The sequence below is a fragment of the Labeo rohita genome, chromosome 23 (assembly GCF_022985175.1).
Source record: "Labeo rohita strain BAU-BD-2019 chromosome 23, IGBB_LRoh.1.0, whole genome shotgun sequence".
Lineage (NCBI taxonomy): Eukaryota > Metazoa > Chordata > Actinopteri > Cypriniformes > Cyprinidae > Labeo > Labeo rohita.
The window spans coordinates 30728760-30752347 of record NC_066891.1 but is presented as its reverse complement, the minus strand read 5'-3'; the positions used below and the strand labels follow the sequence as shown (position 1 = coordinate 30752347).

Genomic DNA, 23588 nt, shown 5'->3' with positions numbered 1-23588 from the left:
GGGCTTTTGCGGGCAGGAGCGGGACAAAACATGAATACCGCCGATGGGAGCGGAACGAAATAACATATATTTTTAAAATTAAGTTTGCGTGCAGCGGTTGGAAGTGTTGAGCCGCCGTTCAGTCTGTATTTAACAGTGCGATGAGGCTTGCTGCGCCGAGTCCGAAGCAATCTATCACAGAACACGACAGAGGCCGTGCTTTGATCATTTTAATCTAAAACATTAATAATGAAATGAAACAATTTTAGGATAATATTTAAATTAATTTTAAGCTATCTCGCGGCCCCCCCAGAGGATCACTGAGGCCCACTAGTGGGCCGCGGGCCACCGGTTGAGAATCCCTGTAGTAGAATGTCTAAAATGGATTATCAAAATAAAGTTTAACCTGAATTTTCATTGAACTATAAACAAAAGCAATGGTTTGCTTTCATTTTATTATATACCATATTACCACTGCTTCATAGGTTATGTCCACTGCTTCATTAAGGATAAGAGACAGAGTCTGCTTGTGTCCTTTTCTAAAATAATAATACATCTTCAAATTGATGCTTTGAACTTTCTAAGCCAACCATGGAAATTTATTTTCACTGTTCCTTATTTTCTGTTTTCTCTGATCCATGAGGGAAAACATAATGCTCAAGTCATTGCATACAGCAATCTAAACATTTCTTCTCACTCTTTATCACTCAGTTTTCAATGTGCAGACAGTCGGATGCACAGTTTTAATGCAGTCAGTCATATTTTCTACTGAAATAAGTTACGAAGAATAAAACTGGGGCATGTGCATGAGTACAGAGCTCAGTCAAGAGGACATATGGACAGTGTTAGTACTTACTGTATTACACTTGTCAAGTGTAATTGTTTTGGTGAACTATCCCTTAAGGGACACTGTAAAAATGGAATTGCTGAGAAAACCTAAAACTTTAATGCAACCTGATGCATTTTTACGCTCTCTCAGCTACAGTCTGAAAAACTGTCCTTGCTAACACTACGTTTTGTCAGTTTGTTTGTTCACTAGATTCAAAATTGGCGATTCATAAAATGCAAGGCCACAGTTACCATCACTTTGAAAGTCAAAAAAGCATAACACCCATGGCTCCTGATGATCTTCTTGTGAAGCAAAACAATCAGTCTGTGCAAGAAACTGAACATTGTTTACAACATTATTACCTGTAATCCAGAGACTTAAACAAATAGTCATTAGCACATTCACGAGAGTCTGTTGCATAATGATGCAGGAGCAAACTCACACTTTAAAGGTGCACTAAGCAATTTTTAAAAAACGATTTTGTCGGACCGGATCCCAAAACACACTTGTAGCCAGTCAGCAGTAAGGGGCATGTCTTGTAATGATAGAGAGAAGAGAGCGCTCAATTTGAGTGCACAGGATGGTTACCAGATCGATTACAGTTCACGAGTTTGCGCTTACATATAATAAACAGCGTAAAAGTTAAGCGTAAAAGTTAAGCGTATTTGGCGTGCTGTCCGGGAGAGGGCTCCGAGCTCGGTAATCATTCCCGAGCCCGGGGCACTCCCCCTGCCCAGGGAGAGGGGTCCGAGCTCGGCATTTGGCCTGAACCCAATAAGCGCTCCCCCAAAAGGCGAATGATCGCAAGACAGCAGCCAGATAACCCCCCAAAATTTGCCTAGCTTGGGCTGAAGGGATGCTGGACATTAGTAGTAGCGGACATAGGTGAAAATACGGGAGGAGCTCCTGCGGGCACTGCTAGGGAAAATACAGAAAGGAGCTTGTGGCAGTGGGGAACTATAAATGACGCTCCTGTGGGTGTGGGCACTGCTGCGGCTTTAAGGAGGTAAGCGGGGGGCTCCAGCGGGAGCGGGCATTGCAGCGGCATTAGAGAGGTAAGCGGGGGGCTGCAGCGAGAGCGGGCATTGCAGCGGCATTAGGGAGGTAAGCGGGGGGCTGCAGCGAGAGCGGGCATTGCAGCGGCATTAGGGAGGTAAGCAGGGGGCTGCAGCGAGAGCGGGCATTGCAGCAGCATTAGAGAGGTAAGCGGGGGGCTGCAGCGAGAGCGGGCATTGCAGCGGCATTAGGGAGGTAAGCAGGGGGCTGCAGCGAGAGCGGGCATTGCAGCGGCATTAGAGAGGTAAGCGGGGGGCTGCAGCGAGAGCGGGCATTGCAGCGGCATTAGGGAGGTAAGCAGGGGGCTCCAGCGGGAGCGGGCATTGCAGCGGCATTAGAGAGGTAAGCGGGGGGCTGCAGCGAGAGCGGGCATTGCAGCGGCATTAGAGAGGTAAGCGGGGGGCTGCAGCGAGAGCGGGCATTGCAGCGGCATTAGGGAGGTAAGCGGGGGGCTGCAGCGAGAGCGGGCATTGCAGCGGCATTAGGGAGGTAAGCAGGGGGCTCCAGCGGGAGCGGGCATTGCAGCGGCATTAGGGAGGTAAGCAGGGGGCTCCAGCGGGAGCGGGCACGGCTGTGGCAGTGTGGGGAAGGAGGCGAGAGGGACGCTGAGGGGATGTTGAAGCGGGGATGAGCCGTTGCGGAAGGGAAATTAGAAGGGGTGGCTAGAGATCAAGTGGACGGGAGTGGGCTGGCGTTAAATGGGTTGGCTGACTAAGGTTTGGTGGGCTTTTTTGGGCGGCTGTGGTTGCTGCGCCTATTCGGAACGAATGGCTGGAAAAGTTGTCGGCTGGGGTACCAGAGAGAAGCAAGACAGACTTAAGGTGCTTTTGGAACCAGAAGCGAGTGGCGGGGCGGTTGAAGTCGTCTGTAAAAAGGGGATCGGAAGGGAGTTTGGATTGGGATTTCCTGAGCTGGAGGAAAGCTAGGAGGGTTTGGAATGGTTGGATGGGCGATCGGAGGTTAAAAATATAAATAAAATGGCCTTTCTTTGTTTGGTCTGTCTTACTTTGTTTTATGAAGTAAGAGATGGTTTCACCGTCTAGCACTGCTAGATCGGAGATAGTTGGGTGGATGGCTGGGTTGAAGCCGGATGTAATGGCGAGCTCAGAGCATCTGAGGAAACCGAAGAAAGCCAGGATAAACATGGCGTCTAATGTGCGGGCAGTATGGATGGAATGGTAACCTTTACGGAGGGTAGAGATGCATTTGGTCAAAATTTTTAAAGTGATAGGTTGTCTTAGGTTGTCTGGGCGGTTGGGCTGGGTTTTTTGGATACCTTTGATGAGAAGGGAGGTCTGTGAATTGGTTATATGGGGTGAAGGCGAGCCATATAACAGTTTGTGGAAAAACTGGATTCCGCTTAGGTATCCTTTAATGGAGCTGGCTTGGAGGTTTTTATTGGTGTTGAGATGGGAGATAAATGAGGTGACAGCGAGCAGGGAAAAATCAGGGAAGGGTAAACTATAGGCAGAGTGGAATATTTTAAAACATTTCCATGCTGTAAGGTAGGATTGGAGTGTCCTAGGGGAGACAGCTTGAAGAATGGAATTAATGGACGCTTCGAGGAGAGGTCTTAGCAGGTGGTTTACGGGAATATCAGTTCTGAATAAGGAGGAACTGGGGTTGGGAGCGGGTCCGCCTCTGGTGCCAGCAATCTGAATTTCTGAAAGGCAAAACGAGAGAGAGAGTCAGCAATTTGATTTTTTGACCCGGGAATGTGTTTTGCGGTTATAATAAATTGCTCACAAGCCGAAATCCAAATCAATTGTCTAAGCAAAGGCATTAGTGCGGGGGAATGGGAACGACCTTTGTTAATGCAGTGCACGGTAGCTTCGTTGTCGCAGTGGACGATAATGCTGGTGGCGGACCACTCTTTGCCCCATAGGGAGGCTGCGGCCACTAACGGATAAAGCTCGAATAGCGCTGAGGATGAAAGCTGCTGTGGCAAAAGTGCCAGCTGGGGGGGCCATGTGGAAGCGAACCAGCGGCCTCTGAAAAAACCTCCGAACCCGACGGAGGGGGCAGCGTCGATATATAATGGGATATCGATTGGGGATGAAATCAGGTTGCTGTAGAAGAAAGATAAGCCGTTCCATTGTTTGAGGAAGGATATCCATAGACTGAGCTCGTTGCGGCACGAGTCAGTTATGGATATGATGTCCTCTAGAGCGTGGGCGGAGGACGCAAGGGAGAGGAGGTGGGAGATGAAGGGGCGGCCTTGCGGGATGATGCGCATCGCAAAATTTAGATGACCTAGAATAGATAATAGTTCGCGTTTGGAACAGCTAGATTTTGATAACAGAGTGGAGGCTACCAGGATCGTCCTGTCAATTTTTTCTTTGGGTAGGGAGGCCAGGAATTTTTGAGAATCCAAGTTGATGCCCAAAAATTCGATGGATGTGCTAGGACCCTCGGTTTTGTCTTGGGCGAGGGGAATCCCGAGCTCTGAGAAAAGCTTTTGGGTTGTCAAGAGGTGTGCGGCTGGGACGGAGTCTGGGGGCGAGACGATTAAGAAATCGTCTAAAAGATGAATCAGATAGGGTATGTTGTAATTGTTGGAGAGGATCCAGCAAATTGCCTCTGACAATGTGTCGAAGATTTTAGGGCTGCTTCTGCAACTGAATGTGAGGCGGACGGCGAAGTAGAATTTATTCTTCCAGCGGATGCCGAATAAGTGCCAAAAATCTGGGTGGATGGGCATTACTTTAAAGGCAGAAGTAATGTCGACTTTGGCCAGCCAAGCGCCGCGACCTGCCTCTTTAATCAGGGTGATGGCTTGGTCGACATCATGATAATGGAGAGAGAATTCTTCGAGCGGAATGAGGCTGTTAATGCTAGGGAACGGGGAATTATGTGGAGATGAGAGATCGATTATGAGGCGTTTTTTGCCTGAAAATTTCCTGGTGGCTACGCCAATGGGGCTGACCCGAAAAATGCAGAAGGGAGGGACGGAAAAGGGGCTGATCATGAAATTTGCGTCTATTTCTTTTTTGATTAGGAGGTCAACCGTTTCGGGTTCGGTGAGGGCGGACTGGAGATTTGGGCAGATGAGACTTTGGGAGGGGAGACTTTCGACACCAGGGTGGAAGCCGTGTGCGAGACCTGAAAGAACATAATCAGTAAAATGAGAGTCAGGGTGGTGAAGCAATTCTGCAGACAAACGAGAAACATTTACAGGGGTCGATAAATAATTTTTATGGATGAGCGGGGTGGCTAGAGATCAAGTGGACGGGAGTGGGCTGGCGTTAAATGGGTTGGCTGACTAAGCTCGCGTTGTCATACGGAGGTTCCCACTTTTATACATACCACAAGCTGTTCGCCGCCAAATGCGCCATCCGTGTAGCCCAGTGGAACCAGTGTCCTTACTGGGGAGCTCTGGACACTGAGCTCCATAGCAGAGTGTTCCTGGGCTGCCGCAACATTTCCTGCGCAGTCTGCCGTTCTTTTTCTCATTCCACTATCAACTGCCCTTTCATCAATCCATCCGTTCCTCCCTGCCCGAATCATCCCAACCCAAATCCACCAGCTATGTCCCGCGCCTTATGGATACCCCAGCCACATCCATTCCCACATTTCGCCGCTGCCCATCTTCCTCCGACAGCCAGGTCTGTGCCAACTTTAATAGCGGCAGGTGCACAAGACAACGCTGCCGGTTCATGCACGTGTGCAACTTTTGTGGTGGTGCTCACGCCCGTCGTGTTTGTCCTGTCCAAAAAGCTGCAAATAAAAAAATGGATTGATGGAAGGGCAGTTGATAGTGGAATGAGAAAAAGAACGGCAGACTGCGCAGGAAATGTTGCGGCAGCCCAGGAACACTCTGCTATGGAGCTCAGTGTCCAGAGCTCCCCAGTAAGGACACTGGTTCCACTGGGCTACACGGATGGCGCATTTGGCGGCAAACAGCTTGTGGTATGTATAAAAGTGGGAACCTCCGTATGACAACGCGAGCTCAGCAACTATTGTGAGATAGTCGCTGAGCTCACGTCTCCTGTGGGGAAAAGCGGCACAGATGACTTCTGAGTAGCGGGTGAAGGCAATGGTGAATTCAGCGAATGACAATATACGTGACTGGATGGGTGCTGAATTTTTAAGGGTAACTGAAAATTCGCCGCAGTTGATTTGGCGATCGGCGGGTGAGGGTAAAATTGGTGACAAAAGGGAAAAAAGATCCACATCCGCACCTGCCAAAATCTGGGTCCTGATCGAGTTGGGTACGGGGGGAGGTTCCAGCGCTAGAGCATTTGGAGGGGCTGGAAGGGGCGTGGCTGAGGTTAATGAGAAGGGAGAGCGGGTCTGAGGAGGAGGAAAGGTGGCTGCTGGGGCTGCTAGCGGAAGCATGCCTGCGCTGCGGCCGTCTCCTGGGACGGAAGAAAGAGAAGGGAAGAGAGGGGGAATGGCGGGCATCGGAGCCTGCGTGATTAGAGGCAGGCTCACGCTAGGGACGGCTCCTGGGGCGGAGGAAAGAGAAGGGAAGAGAGGGAGTATGGGGGGCACCGGTGCTTGTGCCATTAGCGGGGGAATGCTAGTGCTGCAAATGGACGGTGGTGCTGCGGGCCATGGGTAGGGGAGAGAGTTGGGGGAATGGCGGGGCAAAAACTGCGAACGGGAAATAGCCGCCGGTGGGGGCGAGCTCGCGCTACCGCGGCGGCTTGTAGAGGCGATGGCCGGCTCTCCGCCGGCATGAGCAGCGATCTCCCGCTCGGATGATCGAGAAGGAGGGCAGTGGCTGGCGACCGTGGCATTCGGGGCGTGGCCCAAGCTCGCTGACGGCCTTTTGCTGCATCCTGATGTAGAGTAGGGAGCGCTGCGGCCCGTGCGCGCTCTGCCCGAGGCCCTGGAGGGAGGAGTGGAATTTGGCTTTTCTCCCGCTTGGAGAGATGCGTAGAGGTCGAGGAGATCCGCTTTTGTTGATCGGCGTGGGATGACGATACCGGAGCTGACGAGCGCCTTGCGGAGTCCGGCTACGGTCCATTTCCCCTTGGCTGGGGCGGAGGAGAGGGCTGAAGCGTAAGAAGACGCTGGGGAAGATGCCTGACGCCTGGAAGGTGGTGGTGATGGCGTGGTCCGGCGTCTAGGAGTGTGAGCCGTGGCGGCACGGGAGGGCCTGCGGCCCCGCGATGTAGCCGTGGGCTCGGTTGTTGGATCCTGCGAAGCGCTGGTGGCCTGAGAGGCGGCCTGGTCGGCAGCCTGGGTAGAGGCTGGAGGAGCAGCAGGATCCTCGATATCCAAGGAATATTCCTCAATTTCGATCTCGGACATGTTTGAAGCTATTGGACGTGCCAATGCTGAAAAACTAGAGATGAATGAAGGTAGGAATGCTTGGCTATTTAAAGGGATTCTCTTGTGGTGCTTGGATAGGGAGTGTGATTGCTAATGGTGAATTGGCCGTGTTAATTATCTGTGCGAGCTCCTCCCGAAATTTGTTAATAAAACATCACATAGAGAGAACTGAAAGATTAAAAAGAGGAAAATATCAGATGAAAAAGGAAAATAACAGAACGCAAAAAAGAAGGGGTTTACGTTCAGACTAGAGTTAGGACCCATGTAAATATCAGAGCAGTTTTCCAGCAGTGGAGAGATCTTATGGAGCGGTTAAGAGCTTGAATTGGAAGCCAAGGTTGCATCGTTTCTTTTTGATAGGTGAGTAACATTGATTTTGCATTGTTTCACACAACTTAGCTGTGTGGCTTTTGTTTGAATATGCTTTTGTGTCATCTTCCGCAATCGTTGTTATGTCAGGGTTGTGTACGTATGTGTGGGGTTGACATATCAAAATAAGGGCGAGGTCCTGTTGAGATATGGGCGTGTTTGTTTTGGGGCTTTCAGTTATCGTTAAAACATTGTTTGGCAACAATCGCTTAGTGCACCTTTAACTTCACAACACAACAAATGACTAACAATAATAAACAAAACAACAGCAAAAACTGGATAACACTGGATATCAGGGTTGGGCACCCCTACTTTATGCAAGTGCACAAACTGACATCTTGTTCTCTTTTCAGGTGGTTGTTCACGGAGGTGATGTGTATGTGTTATGCCTTCTGTGGAGTTTTGTTTGGTATCTGCAGCCTCAGTAACCTGACCATATTGTCTTGTGTGTGCTGGCTCAAAGTCTGCTGCCCCAACTACGGTAAGACCTGTCTTTGTAAATATTTCATGGAGGGGATCATGTTCATGTATTTATTTACATACCTGTGGAATAAGTGGGATGATTTACGCTCAGCCAGTCATAATCACAAAAAGAAATCTCTAAAGTTAAAACTAAGTCTAAACTATTGAAGCAAAGACTTCTACATGAAGTGTGGCTGATGAAGACACCTGTGGTTGCAGGACATGAGTTCTTGTTGGCCAAACGCTTCTTGCGATGACGCTCTGTCTTTTCCCATGGCTGTTTGAGAGCTCAGCTGCTCATTGTAGGGTGGTTATGTGCAGATATGATGTTCCATTTCGTTTAACAAATTCTTCAAAAAACTGTGTACCATTAGGGACACATGAATACAACACTCACTGTGTACTTATTTAACAAACAAAATGAAATTGATTTTTTTTTTTATTAGGGCTTTTCAGCTGGGAAATCTTATACATTATTAATATTATCACTAGCATTATCTGCCAGGGTCTGAAACTATTATTAGTTCATCTCCAAAAACATTATAAAACACTGAAACTGTGAAGTCAGCCTTTTATTTAAATCTGTGTGTTTTGCTGTCTTTATTAGTTTTTGCGTATCATCCTCTTGTTGGACTGCTGTCCATTTAGCTTTTTTTCTTAGTTATTCAGTTTTGTGTTTAATAACTAATGTTGCTGCTGAATGACGTTGGAGGTTTATTAGGTCTGTAAGACCTTTGTGGGTTTCAGAGGCTTTCAGAGTGTTATAATTTGTTCACGAGGAGTGTCTTTGGTTAACTGGCTTAATGCAGGTCTTCTATCCTTTGGCTGCAAATCTGCCTGAGATAAGTATTTTAAAAACTATTATTTATGGACTGTGTGCTAGAGACAGCTGGGGTGAGCCAAAAGATTACGATGGCTATCTTCACCCCAGGCCTCACTTCTGAAAGAGATATTGTTCAGCTTTCAAAGAAATAAAACAGTAATAGTTGGCACATTCACTTTTTTCTCTTGATTAATATCAGTATCTGTCTTTATTATTGGGAGAACATAATTCCCCTTTAAGCGATAAGCTATTGTACACCTCAAGGTCAAACGTTTGCACTTTTTTTTTCTTTTTGTGAACGTGAAGAAACACTTGTTTTATATGATGTATTTAATGGTGTATTTTTTATTTGTATACATTTGTACAAAGTAAATATCAAGAAGCACTCAGAGGCTGGATGGAAAATAACTGTTGGATGGGAAGTAATTCAGTACATCTTGCAAATGTAATGACCACGAGTTGTCATTCTCTGGACAAGAAGCAACAGCCCACATCTAATATCTTCATTAAATGCTGCAGACAAAGATGATCTTCTTCCCTGTCTATCCTCTGGATAGCTGTTTTTCAAAACCCCACTGTTAGTAGCCTATAATGTACCTTGTGCTCAACTGTTGCTAGGTTTGATATGCAGGAAATGTGGGTACTGTACTAATGTAAGCCAGACCCAAAACACTCATGCCTTTAAAAATAGAGCACCAGTTGTAGTTTCAGTATTAATTCAGTTCAATTAATTCAGTCCTTGATGGTAAATTTAGAGTATGCAGTGTATTCATTAGTTACTTATATTGGAAAGGATAAATAGTTGTAAAATGTAGATTATAAAATAGACATTTATAATAAAATATAGCCTATTTTTTGTCCATTTTTGGAAGTTCTGCCCTCTCTGCCTGCACTGATGGACTGTCACACTGCAGGAGTTTGATGCTTCCATGACGCTGCAGATGAACATTTCAGCAGGACACTGCTAAACAATATATATATAAATTCTTTTTAGGTTTTTGTGTGAGAGTCAGGTTAAAAATTGTGTTGAAAATGTCACAGCCAGTCTAGCCCCTTACAAGGATGTCCAGTGCTTCAGACAAAGAAACAAGACTGCTCAAGAGAAGGACAGCAACAAAGGAAGATGGGAAAAGTCAAAAAATGACAGAAGGAAACAGCTTATAACTTGAAAGACGTTATTGACCTATATAACCTTTACACCTACAGTATATAACAACAAAAGGTTACATATAACATGACTACGTAACGCAGATGGGGACTCAAACTGCCTTAAAGCAGGGGTCTCAAACTGGGGATCACAATATATGCAGCAAGTAGATACCAGTTGAATTTGTTATTATTATAAAATGTGTGATCAGAGTCAGTCACCCTTTAACTAACAGACCTCATGAACAACACATATGACATTTTATTTGTATATGTGCCATTTTGTTGATGGAGATTTGGGTGAGATAAAGAAACTATATGAAATATAGCTGCAAGCAGCGATTACCGGTGTTCAAGCACTTGAGGTATTTAAGCATATAAGGAAAAAGACATTACATATTATTTAGCTAGGCTGTACCCACCTAAATCAAGGATTATTTATATAAATATATATATATATATATATACACACACATGCAAATCCTAGTAATTTACCATAGAAATAGTATGTTTGTTTTTGTTTTTGCTTTTTAATGTTTATGACTGTTATAGTGGCAGCTGTGGTCCAATCCACTTAAAATTTGCATGCATGCTTGTTTAGAATCACCAATTTTTTTGTGCAAGTTTTGAGTTTTTCCTTAGGCTTTATAGGATTGTGGGTACATTTCGACAGGTCCCTTTCCTAAACTACCCAGTTATAGCTTCCCAAAGTCTATATTTATTTATTTATTTTGTTTATTTATTATTAATGTTTTGATAATTGTTGTTTTAGAGAGTCCAGAGAATTGTACTGCAGTGTTTATTATTATTATTATTATTATTATTTATAATTTTTTTTTTTTTTTTTCCAGACTGAGTGAAAAACCTAGGATAGTTTGCAAAAGTAGGAGAGTAGGATAGTATTTAACAAATGATCTGATTTGACAGCAGTAGTTCTAGAGGCAATGCTGTATGGAATGAGGAGTTCTATCATATAATATGAATGTTTTGCATATGTGCGAAAAACTCTGCAACTTACAATCGTTTATGCGATTGTAAGTTGGCCCCCTAGTGGTCAGTTTCTTTTAAATTTCTCTTAGACCTTTGGGGCTGTGAGGACTAGTCTGCAAAAGTAGTTTTTTTTTTTTTTTATGTGCATATGTGACATGGACCACTTTTTAAAAATTTACTATGGATATCTATTTTTGAACAGATTAGCATTAAGATGTTAAAGACAAGATTTATAAGATTTCTATTTCTTAGAATGCCATGAGGGTGAAAACAGGTCAAAAAGATGACAGAATTTTCATTTTTAAGTGATCTATTACTGCAGAGTCTAATGTTTTTTTTTGTTTGTTTGTTTTTTTTTGTCTGCAGTTTTTATTTTTTAATTCTTTGTTATCAGTCATGGTGGGAAACCAAGCATATGAGGGGAGAAACAGGGCAATAAGTGTGTATTTGGGTGAGCAGCGGCTCAATTTCTGCAACACAGCAGCCTTGAAGCTGCCACTCACCCATGACGGTTGCTATTAAATGTAACCCAGCCCAACAAATGATTGATGAAGGGCCTTTTTATTCCAGTATCACTAAGCAATATGTCAAGCAGAACCAGGCTGCTGTGATAAGAGAGCCATCATACAGGAGCAGCGTTGTGATCATTTTGGCGACACGTCTGTTTTTGCGGCATTGGTCACCTTCAATTAAAATGACAGTGCATTGTTCATGATCAAAATAATAATGGTTTGACACTAGGAAACACTGATTTCTAAAGAAAAAAGATGTCTACTTTTTGCAGTCAAAATTTGATTTTCAGGACAAAGAAAACAAAAACACATTGTTGCCAGGAGTTGCTGCAAAAAAGAAAAAAAAAAAGCATTTTTAAGTCAAAGTATTTTTTATAAACTTAAAGGGGTCATCTTAGTTTACTTTTACATGTTGTTTGAACATTAATGTCTGTTGTCAGTGTATGTACAAATCTACCCTATAATGATAAAAATCCATGCAGTGGTTTTTAATTAATCTATAAAAATAATATTCCCTTTTTCAAATAGAGCCTTTCTCAGATGCCTGTCATTGTGGTAGTTGATTGACATGAGCGTTTTACCTCAGATCAGCTGTAACAGTCTGTCCTCTTTGTTTCGATGCCAGATCAGGGATGTAAGTTGGACAAGAATATCTCAGATTGAGCGATTGAGGTGTTGTGTTGTTGGATGTAATAATGAACGTAGTGGTCGTCATTTACTCCCGACATCTGAGCCGCTGAAGATGCAGTAGATTACGTTTGTTTGTGAAGGGAATGCGCCTCCCAATCTACATATATCCGTTGATGTTCGTGCGAAACATTCGTGATCCAGCTTCACTTGCAGCAGAAATGAGTATAAGGTTTTTTTTTTATGAATCTCTGCAATCACCTTTCCTAATAAAGTGCTAGTTAATAAGTTTAAAGGCTAAACGCTGCTAAAGTAAACAGGCTCGTCACTCCACAGAGAGAAGAGAGGGGCGGGGCGAGCAGAGCTCATTAACATTTAAAGCAGCCTCGACCAGAATGAGTTGATTTTTGCAGAGCTGATTTTGGCAAGGTAAAAAGGGTGTTGTTTTACACTACCATTGAGAATTTTATTATTGAGAAGTATATTATAGGCTTTTCATTAAGACCCTAAAGAATCATATCAACTTGTGGAAAATGGGCATCCGATGACCCCTTTAAAAACTACTCTACACAGCATGTTGCACAGTTTAACATTTTATATGGTCGTATAGAGTGTGTGGGAGATACACTGTTGTTTCATTATGCTTCAGCATGCTGCTGATGATAAAGAAAGAGGTGTAACAGACAGGACTACATAGTCAGCAGCAGTTCACTCGTGCAGTAGAAACGCAACTGTGACAACACAACATGCATGTGCTGCTTCTGCTCTTTATATGTGCAGCTTATCCGCTGCATCTGCTCTCTTACAGTATGAAACAGGCTTAATAAATCTCTGTCAAACAATTAAATCAGATCACTACGGTTATAAGGTTTTAATAATGATGATGCTCGTGTTGCATATTGCTTTCATAATCAAATGGATTTTGAGGATGTGCAAAGTGTTTTCATTAGTTATCTGATTGTGAGGAATCATCTGTATTTAAACTTACTATTACACTTTAATATGAGAAGATGTGATTGTGTGAGAAGTGTGAAATGCCTGTAATCATACATGAAATCTGTTTTCCAGTTTGACAAATTTACCCTCCTTTATTCTTCTCTTCCTACTAGAGACATTATTTTGCTCCACCACATTTTTTTTCCATACTGAATGGCTTTCACTTGCGTGGTTATAAATGCTGTGTGAAGTTGTCGCTCCAGGTTTGACATCTGCTTTTGTGTTCTGTTGAGATTTAAAATAAAATGAGTAAATCATGAACAAATCTTCATTGTCAGAGTGTAATGTATTATCATTTTTTTATTCTTCTGAACTGCTGAGTTTTGTCCAGATGACATAATGGTGGTGTGCCTGTTCTTACCCTTAAAATGTGTTTATTGGGACACTTACACAAGAACGTCAAGGCATGTGGCAATGGCAGTTCCCCAGTATTTAAGCTCATTAACAATACCCCTACATCCTATACCTCACAATCAAATGTGACAGTTTCTGTAATAATATTTTCATGAACATTTTACACAAATGCTCTTTTGACACACTTTGCTCTTTGTAGATTGTTTGAATTGTAAACACAATGACAAGCTGATTTAAGAGCTGTTCAGAAATAAAACTTTTTTCACATTATTACAGAAGCTGTTTTCTTTACTCCTCTCTCAAACCATCTGTCCATGCTTTTTCTTCACCTTTTCTTTAAATGCAGGTACACAGCTAGATCCTACCTGGAGGGCTTCATTCGTATTCTGTGTTCAACCATTTGACCGTAAAGCATTTGTTTCCCTAAAGTACAGACTCTATTGTGTTGATTTTGTCGAGGAGCCGGTTTGCACTTTAAATAGTTTGTGACGTCAAAGAGCAAATTCTGGATGTCGACAGCAGGAATACCTTCTTTCAAAATCAATATTATATAAAGTAATTCTAAATTAAATTAAATTGAAAGGGCCCTCGCACGCGGGCTCACCTCCACCCAGTGGCTTTAAGAAAACAGCGAACGGTGGGCAATATGCTATAGTGTTGGCTTCGAGTCCGAGTCGAGTCCGAGTCTTTAACTAATTCGAGTCCGAGTGCAAAATGGGCCGAGTTGGACTCAAGTCCGAGTCCCAAAGGGCCGAGTCTGAGTCGAGTCCGAGTCAAGGAAACACTACTGTTTGTCAGTATCTTAAAATTGTTTTAAACCAGCGGTGCCCCAACTCAGTCCTGGAGGGAGGTGTCCTACAGATATTAGCTTCAGCCCCAATTAGACACATCTAAACCAGCTAATGAAGCTTTTACTAAGCATACTAGAAACCCCCTGGCAGGTGTGTTGAGGCACGTTGGAGCTAAACCAAGGACCAGGACAGAATTTGGGCACCCCTGTTTTTAACCTTTACAACCAGAAAACCGTAATGTCAATTGAAATGTAAAAAAAGGAAACTTCTAGTGGATCTTGCAATTTTGATTTTTGATTTCACAACATTTCATAATTATTGTCCATGCTCTGCTTAGCAAACTTACCATGTAACAGAAGTTTTAGATGAACTATGTAATGTGACATATTTCAGAGTGAAACCGGTTTTAGAATGTGATAAATTATAGGGCGGGACTTGACTTTATTTATTGTTATAGTAAATGTATAAATTCAATGGTGGGGGTAAAGGAGTAGGTATCTTGATGAATGGGACCTTAAGAGCAGAAAATGCACCTCTTTTATTTCTGATTGCGGCTGTGTGAGTTTTGGGTTTTATATGCCTTTTTTTTCTTGGATGAAAATGAGGCTATGAGGGATAAACCTAGTCTTTACAATGGCATACACTGTGTATAAAGCCCTACATATACTTTACATAAATCACAGCAAACTCACACCTGTTTTATTTTTGAATTAATTTATAGTTACATTAATTACAATAAATTACATTATATAAGGAATAACTGATGATGGGCCATTGAATTATTAGAAAATTATGCACACTCAAGGTGCTTTTGGACCCATAAAAACTATTGCTGCAAAGATGTTAGAAAAATGATTCTTCTTTGAAGCTAGAAACTGCCACTATGTTTAAAAAATAGTAATAATTTCAATACAGCAAAAACTAATCAACTAATGTAAGTAAAACATTCTCAAGCTTACAAGCATTTGCCTATTCCACCTATGTCACGGGCCGGCCCAGTGATAATGCATCGAGTCAGTGACATTTCCATCAACTGTCCCGGGACTCGAATGGACTCGGAATATTTTCAGAGTCCGAGTAAAAATGCAAGTCTTAGTTGCCTAAAAATTGTACTCGAGATTTGACTTAAGTCCGAGTACCTCAACTCTACAATATGCATTTAAAGTAGTAAATATAGAAGGAATATGTGAAAGTCATATGTGCCGAACGTCCTGCTGCCAGGTGGTGGCACTATGAATATAACTGGATATTTGCATGTAGATGTCTTCAGGCCAGCACTTTTATCAAACATATGAAGTTTGGTGCAGATTGAATATGGTATGCTTGAGTTATGACGTATCCTGTTGTCAACAGATGGTGCTATGATTATAACTGAATATTGGCCTTTAGATGTGTTCAGGCCAGGGTTTTATCAAACTTGTGAAGTTTGGGGTAGATCAGACATTGTATGGCTGAGCTACAACACCTTCTATTCCCATGGCGAAACATCGAACTTTGTCAGGCCTCCACGGACACGCTGTTCAATGAAAACTCAAGATCACAATTTAACATGGCAAAGGCCTTTAGATTATACTGACCAAATATAATGTTGATGTCATTAAATCTCTATGAGGGGTTTGTTAGAGCGTAAAACATGTCACTTCATGTTGCCAACAGGTGGCGCTATGACTATAAGCGAAGTTTAGGACAGGACTCTTATCAAACTCTTCGGGCATTGTATGCCTGAATTATAACAACTTCCTTTTTCATGGCGAAACATCAAAGTTTTTCAGGCCGCCACGGACACACCATTCAATGAAAACTCTAGATCTTTGCAATTTAAAGTCCCAAAGGGCTTTAGGTTACATTTACCAAATATGGTGTTGATCTGAATAAATCTCTAAGAGGAGTTTGTTTAAATACAATTACTGAAAATGGCAAAAAATTAAAATAACTGACTTCTTGCTGGGTTTTGGATTTTGCTTCAAGAGACTTTTTTGTGGGTATTGGTGTATTACATGTGTGTGCTGAATTTCGTACAGGAATGTGAAATAGCTTGAGGGGCACTTCGTTGAAAAATTTATAGGTGGTGCTATTGAGACATTTTGAGACACCACAACTTTCAAAATTTAAAAAAGACATCATGAATGAAAATATGTATGAACTGAGTGGTTTATTCAGTGTTCTGAAAAGACAATTGCTTGATATGTTTTATAGGCTTTTATTTATACATTAATCAGCACACACATTAAATATGGTCAACGGAAGCTAACACATGGAAATAAAGGATCATGATTTTTGGTGGAATGAACTTTCAATGGAGGCAAATAAATCTGAGACAGCTTGAATATGGTCAGATTAACAGATACACTCCACTCAGAATATGGACAGTGCTGACTGCTAATTGTACTTACATTTAACCATTGTAAAATGTTTATTTTTAAGTTTGTATGAGTTTTTCTACTTTTCATGGTGGTACGTTAAAGCTAAAGTCTAAAGTGATTATAAACCTTGCTCGCTCACTCATTGCTGTGAGTGAGTTTAGCTGTATACTTAAACCCCTTCCTTTACTGGAGCGATAATATTTTCCTACAGGCTAACTCTGAACCTCAGATTCAGTTGCCCTCTTTTACGGTGAGTTACTGAGGCTCTGACTCATTTCTACACATATTGTGATGCTGTTGTGCTGAAGCTGTAGTGTCATATTCAGCATTTAAATAAGTCCTACTTTTAACTTCTAATGCAAAAAATGGCTAAACCGGAGATGGATGTTTAGCAATTAGAAAATTTTACACACTACTACATTCCACTGCAGGATGTGATTCTGTTAAACATGAGAATTGGTTGATAGAGATGAATGCATTTTGCAGTGAAACACAGAACTACATTTACATTTGTAATTATGCCTTTTTTTTTTTCCAAAGTTATGCTAGCTACATAAACAAGCAGTTAAATCATGATGGTTAAGTTCATTTTGGCTGAGTTTCAATGACAGAAAAAAATAAATTCACTCTGAATGTACTGTGTCTGTGGTTGCATTTATTTGCTCACACTGTCTGAGTTTGTTTTTATGGCCAGTTTCACCCAAGGAATTGTGTAAATAACAATCAAGTGCAAAAAGCAGATTTCCAGTCTTGTAAGTCAGCTCTGAGTGCTCGGTGGGGAGGATGCAGCAAACATATTTAGACATATTTAATTATCACTTTTCTCATCATCATATTTGAGTATGACTTCACCACTATGATACAAGCACTTTGTTTTCTCTGTATAATGCTGAAGGTGCCATTTTCACTGTATGCCTGCATTCATGCCTGATTATAATGCTGTTCTATCAAATGATCCTCATTTGATGAATTACTGCTCGAGAAAATGTACATAAATGTCTCTTTTAAACAAAGCACTGTTTATCACCAGTTTTCCACCAGAGGTAATTTATGGAAGCCCATTTCTGCCACGAAATTAAAAACTTAATTTACTGTCTATATTTAAATAATAATTCTTTCCTTTCACTTTCACTAATAATAATAATTAATAATAATAATAATAAGATGGAATGCATTATGCAAAGATAATTATTTCAAGCAAATTGTTGTCATATGTTACATTTACACTGTTTAACTTGATGTACTAAATAATTAAAATCACCTAAATGACTAAATAAAAAGAGAAATATATAAAATAAAATGCAAAATATGAATAAAAACTGCAAAAGTATTACTAAAATATAAAAATAACTAAAATAATACTGCTCCATGCACATGTGTAACACTTTATTTTAAGGTGAAAAAGTAACACATTTTCTTGCTGTAAATTATGCAAAAAATAAAAGCAACTAACCCTAAACCAAACCTTAACTATAACCTTATAGACCATGTAGTCAGGGGCGTAATTTCCACTGGGGACAGGGGGGCAATTTGTTTGTTAAATTAATGTCTTGTATTGTAGAATGTACGCTCAGCACCGCCAAGAATTCGTACAATCGTTAAAATGGAAGTGAAAGTAAAACGCAAGTGCATTCAAAAGCAATTTTAATACCCGGCGTCTAGCGGTTCCCCAACCCCATGCAAATTAGGCTGCATAACATATCTAGGCTGTTATTTCTATGTAGGCTAGTGTAGTTGTCAATTTGGTCTCTCTTTGCACTTGGAATATTGAGAGAGTAGCCTATTTTGATTATGGCTGCACTTATTGTTTGCACTTAATACGACTATTTTTTTTTTGTTTAGACTATTTTTTATTTATACTGTTTTTATTTTCATATTTGTAAAAAGTTCTTCAGTTCTTCAGTTAGGAGGTCAAACATTCTACAAGCTCATAATTCATGTACAGTTCTAAGATCTGAAGAGACTCAGACAGGAGAGAAGACAGTCAGTTGAGTTTGTAATGTCTGTAAATGCAGGAAATGGGATTCAAATAATGTAACCAAAATAAAGTTTACCCAACATTTGTATAGTATAAATATGCACTGCAGGAATAGTATGGTAGTATGCTATTTTGAAGCTGATGAGTCTCTCATGCTCTGTTTTCTGTTTGATCAGGTAACAAATTGTCCTCGTCCCATGCGCGTCTGCTGGTGGTTGGGGTGTGGTGTTACGCTGCAGTGTTTGCAGTAGGTCCGCTCTCAGGCTGGGGTCAGTACGGATCAGAGCCTTACGGCACCGCCTGCTGCATCGACTGGCACGCGCCCACATACAACACACCTGCCATGATCTACATCATCTGCCTCTTCTTCTTCTGTTACATTGTCCCCTGCACCATCATCATCCTCTCCTATACGTTCATCCTGGTGACGGTCCGCGGGGCCCAGCATGCAGTACAGCAGCATGTCTCTCCTCAGAACAAAATCTCCAATGTGCAGACGCTTCTTGTCAAGGTAAGTCACACACAGAGCTGAAGTGAAAGAGGGTAGATACTCCACTGCTTTTAAACTTGCTGGAGGCAGTGTAAGGAATACTGGTTCCGTATGGTGTGATTGCATTAATTCCTTGTATTTAACTAATTTGGTAACTATAAAAATATCAAGTGGTACAACTAATCAGATTAAAAGTGATAATGGTAACACTTTACAATAAGGTTTTGGTATTACTATTTTGACAGTCTTCTTTAGACATATTACCAACTAAGTAACTTTGCATCTATATGTCAACTATCAGTCATCAGAGTATTAGTAGACTGTTTGCTTAATATCTACTAACACTTTATTTTGATGATTTCCCAACACACATTGAACTGACTATAAGTAACTTTGCAAATTCATGACAAATTATTCTACACAAATGACCATAATCTAACAGTCTACTAATACTACTAAGAGTAGTAGAGAGTAATACTAATACTAATATTAATAAGGAGTAGTTGAGAGCTGATGATGAAGTTAACTCTTTTTTTTTTAATCCTATTTGATCAAAAGTTTCCACTAAATATTTTAAAATACTTTGCCATGAATGATATGGCAAATAGATTAAATAGTATTTTGTGGGTTTTGAGTGCTTTGTTCTGGAACATTTCTGTTGTCGTTTAGTAGTAATTACAAGGATGATAACTATAATCTTACCTATGAGGTTTTAATAATTGTTCTTTTGTGAGAATAACGTTAACATCAAAGTTGAACATTGTTGCAATCACTTTTAGAACTTTTTCTTCCAGCTGATAAATAATAAAAATATTGACAGCTAATCAAAATCCACTCGACTTTAAAGGGCTCAAGTATTTAAAGTGGCAGATGACAAAACTGCAGTGCATGCTTAAAAACTAAACTAAACCGAAGTTATCGAACAATGGTGTGGACTAAAAGAGGTTGTTCAAATATGCAAATCATGATTTCCCCAAACTGAAACATTTACTAATTTACATTTAATTTTAAAACGTGTTCAAGGTTCATTTGCATGTATCATTTGTGTCACATTCTTTAATGTGCATAAACAAGATATATAGTCATACAATTTTTATTTTATTTATGTAGCAGATGTGTTCATTAATAGCAATTAACCAACAGCAATTTATCACAGAGGAACTACAAATATTAGCAGTGGTGCAGCAGCCAGTTTCATTAGCAAAGCTGAACAGACTAAAGCTTGAACAGAGGAACAGAGCAGCAGAGATGGACTGATGGGTCTGTCTGGCAAAATGACAGTGAGTTTAGTCTTCCCTGATCAGCTGTCTGAAAAACAGGCAGCGATCAGTGATGAGACTGTGGAAATGTTGCAAATAGCCCAACACTGAACTAATAAGACAATGAAATTAATTACATGAATAAATGTAGCCCAATCCACACACCACTGCTCAAACGACTTCCACTTTAACACATTTAGAAAATTCTAAATTCATATTTCACAATTCTGAAAAAAAGTCTTTATATCTAACAATTGCACAATTGCAAATCATAAACTCACCATCACGCAATTCAGAATTTTTTAAGAAAAAAAAAAAAGAAAGAAAGAAAGAAAGGTCAGAATTGTGAGATAAAAAGTTGAAATTGTTTATTTTATTTTATTTTATTTTATGGTTGAAGTAAACTTCCACACATTTTCGAGTTTCTTCGGCCCAAAAGCAAAATGTATTTTATTCAGATATTACATGATCATGTTCACTTTAGAAGATGTGTATTTAAATGTGTATTCATTGTTTATGAATTGCTTTTTTTAATGTTTGAACACACTTAGCAATCATATGAAAACAAAAAGTGTATGGAAATGTATGTTCATCTGCATTAAAGGATGTATGTTTGTGTATGTTTCCTCTTGACACAGCTGTCGGTGGCAGTATGTATTGGATTTCTGATGGCGTGGAGCCCGTACGCTGTGGTATCCATGTGGGCGGCCTTTAATGAACCAGACTTGGTACCTCCAATAGCGTTTGCCCTGGCGGCCATGTTTGCCAAGTCATCCACTCTCTACAATCCAATGGTCTACCTCGTCTTTAAGCCCAGCTTCCGAAAATCCCTGTGCCGGGATGCCACGAGATGCAAGAGAACGCTCTGTCCCTGTATATGCCAGACTGACAGCCAACAAAAAAGTACAACAAGCATTTCAAAACTGAGCACAAAGGAAAAGTGTAACCTGACGTGGGTCTCTAATGGACTGAATGAGAGCCACCAGTCATGCAGACATTGTCCAGAAGGACAAACAGGGCATTACCTGGACATCACACCCCACAGGACAGCACGCATCCTCATCGGCTCCACTCACAGCGAGGTGGCAGTCAGCCAACTCTCCAATGAAATGAACAGCGACTTCCTTTAGACAATGAGAAACTGACTATTGCTAAAACAAAGAAAAGTGGTCAGGAAATCTTCTTTTCCCTCACTATGCTAAAAGGGGAAACAAATATGCCTTAAAGTCTTGTACCAACTAGAATTCTGTTTGCAAGAGGATATCACACCACTCAACTTGTTAACTAAGCAAAAAAAAAAAAAAAAGACTCAGAATATAACTCAGAATATCAAGAAACGTTTGATTTGGTACATGGTAAACTTGGACTTGAACATGTCACTCTCAAATAATATTTCATCCAAAATAAAAATTCTGTCATTATGTGTTCTTTCTCATTCCTTCCAAACCTGTATGCATAAAACAAGAATCAAAAACATTTCATGATGTTATTCTGGTCCAACTAGACAGTTGCCTTGAAAAGAGCCATATTAGACTTGATCTACAGATCATCAGTCAATAATGATTTCAGTAGTGACGTTAGTGGCACAAAGTTGTTATGTGGCTGTGGTAGACTTGGAGTGCACAACTTAGGTGTTGTACTATATGTATAGAGCTGTTTCATATTTTATCATCGTCTGTTTTTGAGTTTAGATACAGTAGACATGGTTGCCATGAACTATAAAAAAAGAGCTACATGGAGATTCTTCAACAGAATGCCATCAAACACATAAAGGTGCTTCACGATGCCATAGAAGAACCTTTTTTTCTAAATGGTTCCATAAAGAACCTTTAACATCTGAAGAACCTTTCTGTTTCACAAAAGGTTTTTTTTTTTTTTGTGGTGAAAGAAGGTTATTCAGATTATAAAAATATAAAAAAGAGATGGTTCTTTAAAGAACTTTTGACTGAATGGTTCTTTGTGGAACCAAAGTGGTTCTTCTATGGCATTGCTGTGAAGAACCTTTTGAAACACCTTTATTTTTAAGATTGCAGCATGCAGGTTTGGAAGGTGAATGCAAATAATGACAGAATGTTCCTTGTTTAAACTTTAAACTTTCACTGAGGCTTTTTGCAGCCAGTTACTGGTTTAAAAAGCATGTTTTTTTTTTGTTTGTTTGTTTGTTTGTTTTTTGAGAGTTTATGCTCTCCTGACTTCAAATCCTCTTGGCGTACTGATGAAAACCTCAAATCCCATGACTTTTCTTCCGGTGAGACACTGGTTATCAGTGCAGGTGCTCAACACTGCCTATGCATTTATTTATGTATTTATTTACTTATTTAACTCAAGCCTCAAATGCAAGTAATATATTTCGGATTACAGTGTCAAGTTTATGATGGAATATGTGGTTTCCACCTGTGAATGGAGCTGAAAGCACAATTATATTTGGGTGACAGAATTAAAGCTTATATATTTAGATGTTTAAGGGCTGAAATGTTATGATGACCAGCATTTTACCTTTTATTTATGGATAAAAAGATATATACACTGAAAAAATATTTTCATTCATCCAATTAAAAACATTTAGGGTAATGGTTCACATCTGTATTTTATAACTTGGGCCAATGAAAAATAAATAATTTGCACTAAACAATATGTTTTTATTCATCCAATTAAAAAAAAAAAAAAAAAGGTTAATGGTTCACATCTATATTTTATAACTTGAGCCAATGAAAAATAAGTAATTTGCACTAAACAATATTTCTATAAAAACTGTTTTATAAAACCTGGCATGAAAGTATATTTTTCTTGTTGAAGAAAGTCAATTAATTTAAATTCTAGTTTTGATTTAAACATAGATATAGATTTAATCAAAATAAAATTTCCCATTTAAGAAATAAAATGATAAATTATTAATAATTACTACAACTGACTTCCAGTCACAGCCTTAGATGAAATCATCTGAAATAAAAGACATTAAATCTCTTAAAATCTCAGCAAAGGAGGATTACACAACTCCATAAACAGCAGCACCAGTTTCACTTATTACTAACCAGGGGTGTGTTTCCCAAAAGCAACTCTGGTTGCAAGTTCTGTCATTACCAACAGAGCTCAACGGAACTTGTAATCATAAATAGCTAAAGATGCTTTTGGGAAACACATCTCAGTTTGATTTACTATAATAGCTCATTGTTCTATCGATTGTGTTTTTGACCATGTGAACATATTTACTTTGTGCACAAAGAAAATTCATTTGTGGCACACATAATCTCAATCAACAAAATATTCAGATAAACAGATCTTTG

At 40.4% G+C, this 23588-nt stretch overlaps 1 protein-coding gene across 1 annotated transcript in view; it reads left to right on the top strand.

Moving 5' to 3' along the window:
* Nucleotides 1-22878, top strand: part of opn7b (opsin 7, group member b) — a 61986-nt gene extending 39108 nt beyond the window's left edge. The window contains exons 4-6 of the mRNA XM_051095730.1: nucleotides 7867-7994; nucleotides 18732-19066; nucleotides 20943-22878. Of these exons, the coding sequence (XP_050951687.1) occupies nucleotides 7867-7994; nucleotides 18732-19066; nucleotides 20943-21434 (955 nt within the window). The 3' untranslated portion in view covers nucleotides 21435-22878. The remainder of the gene's footprint in view (nucleotides 1-7866; nucleotides 7995-18731; nucleotides 19067-20942) is intronic.
* The last annotated feature ends 710 nt before the right edge of the window (nucleotides 22879-23588 follow it).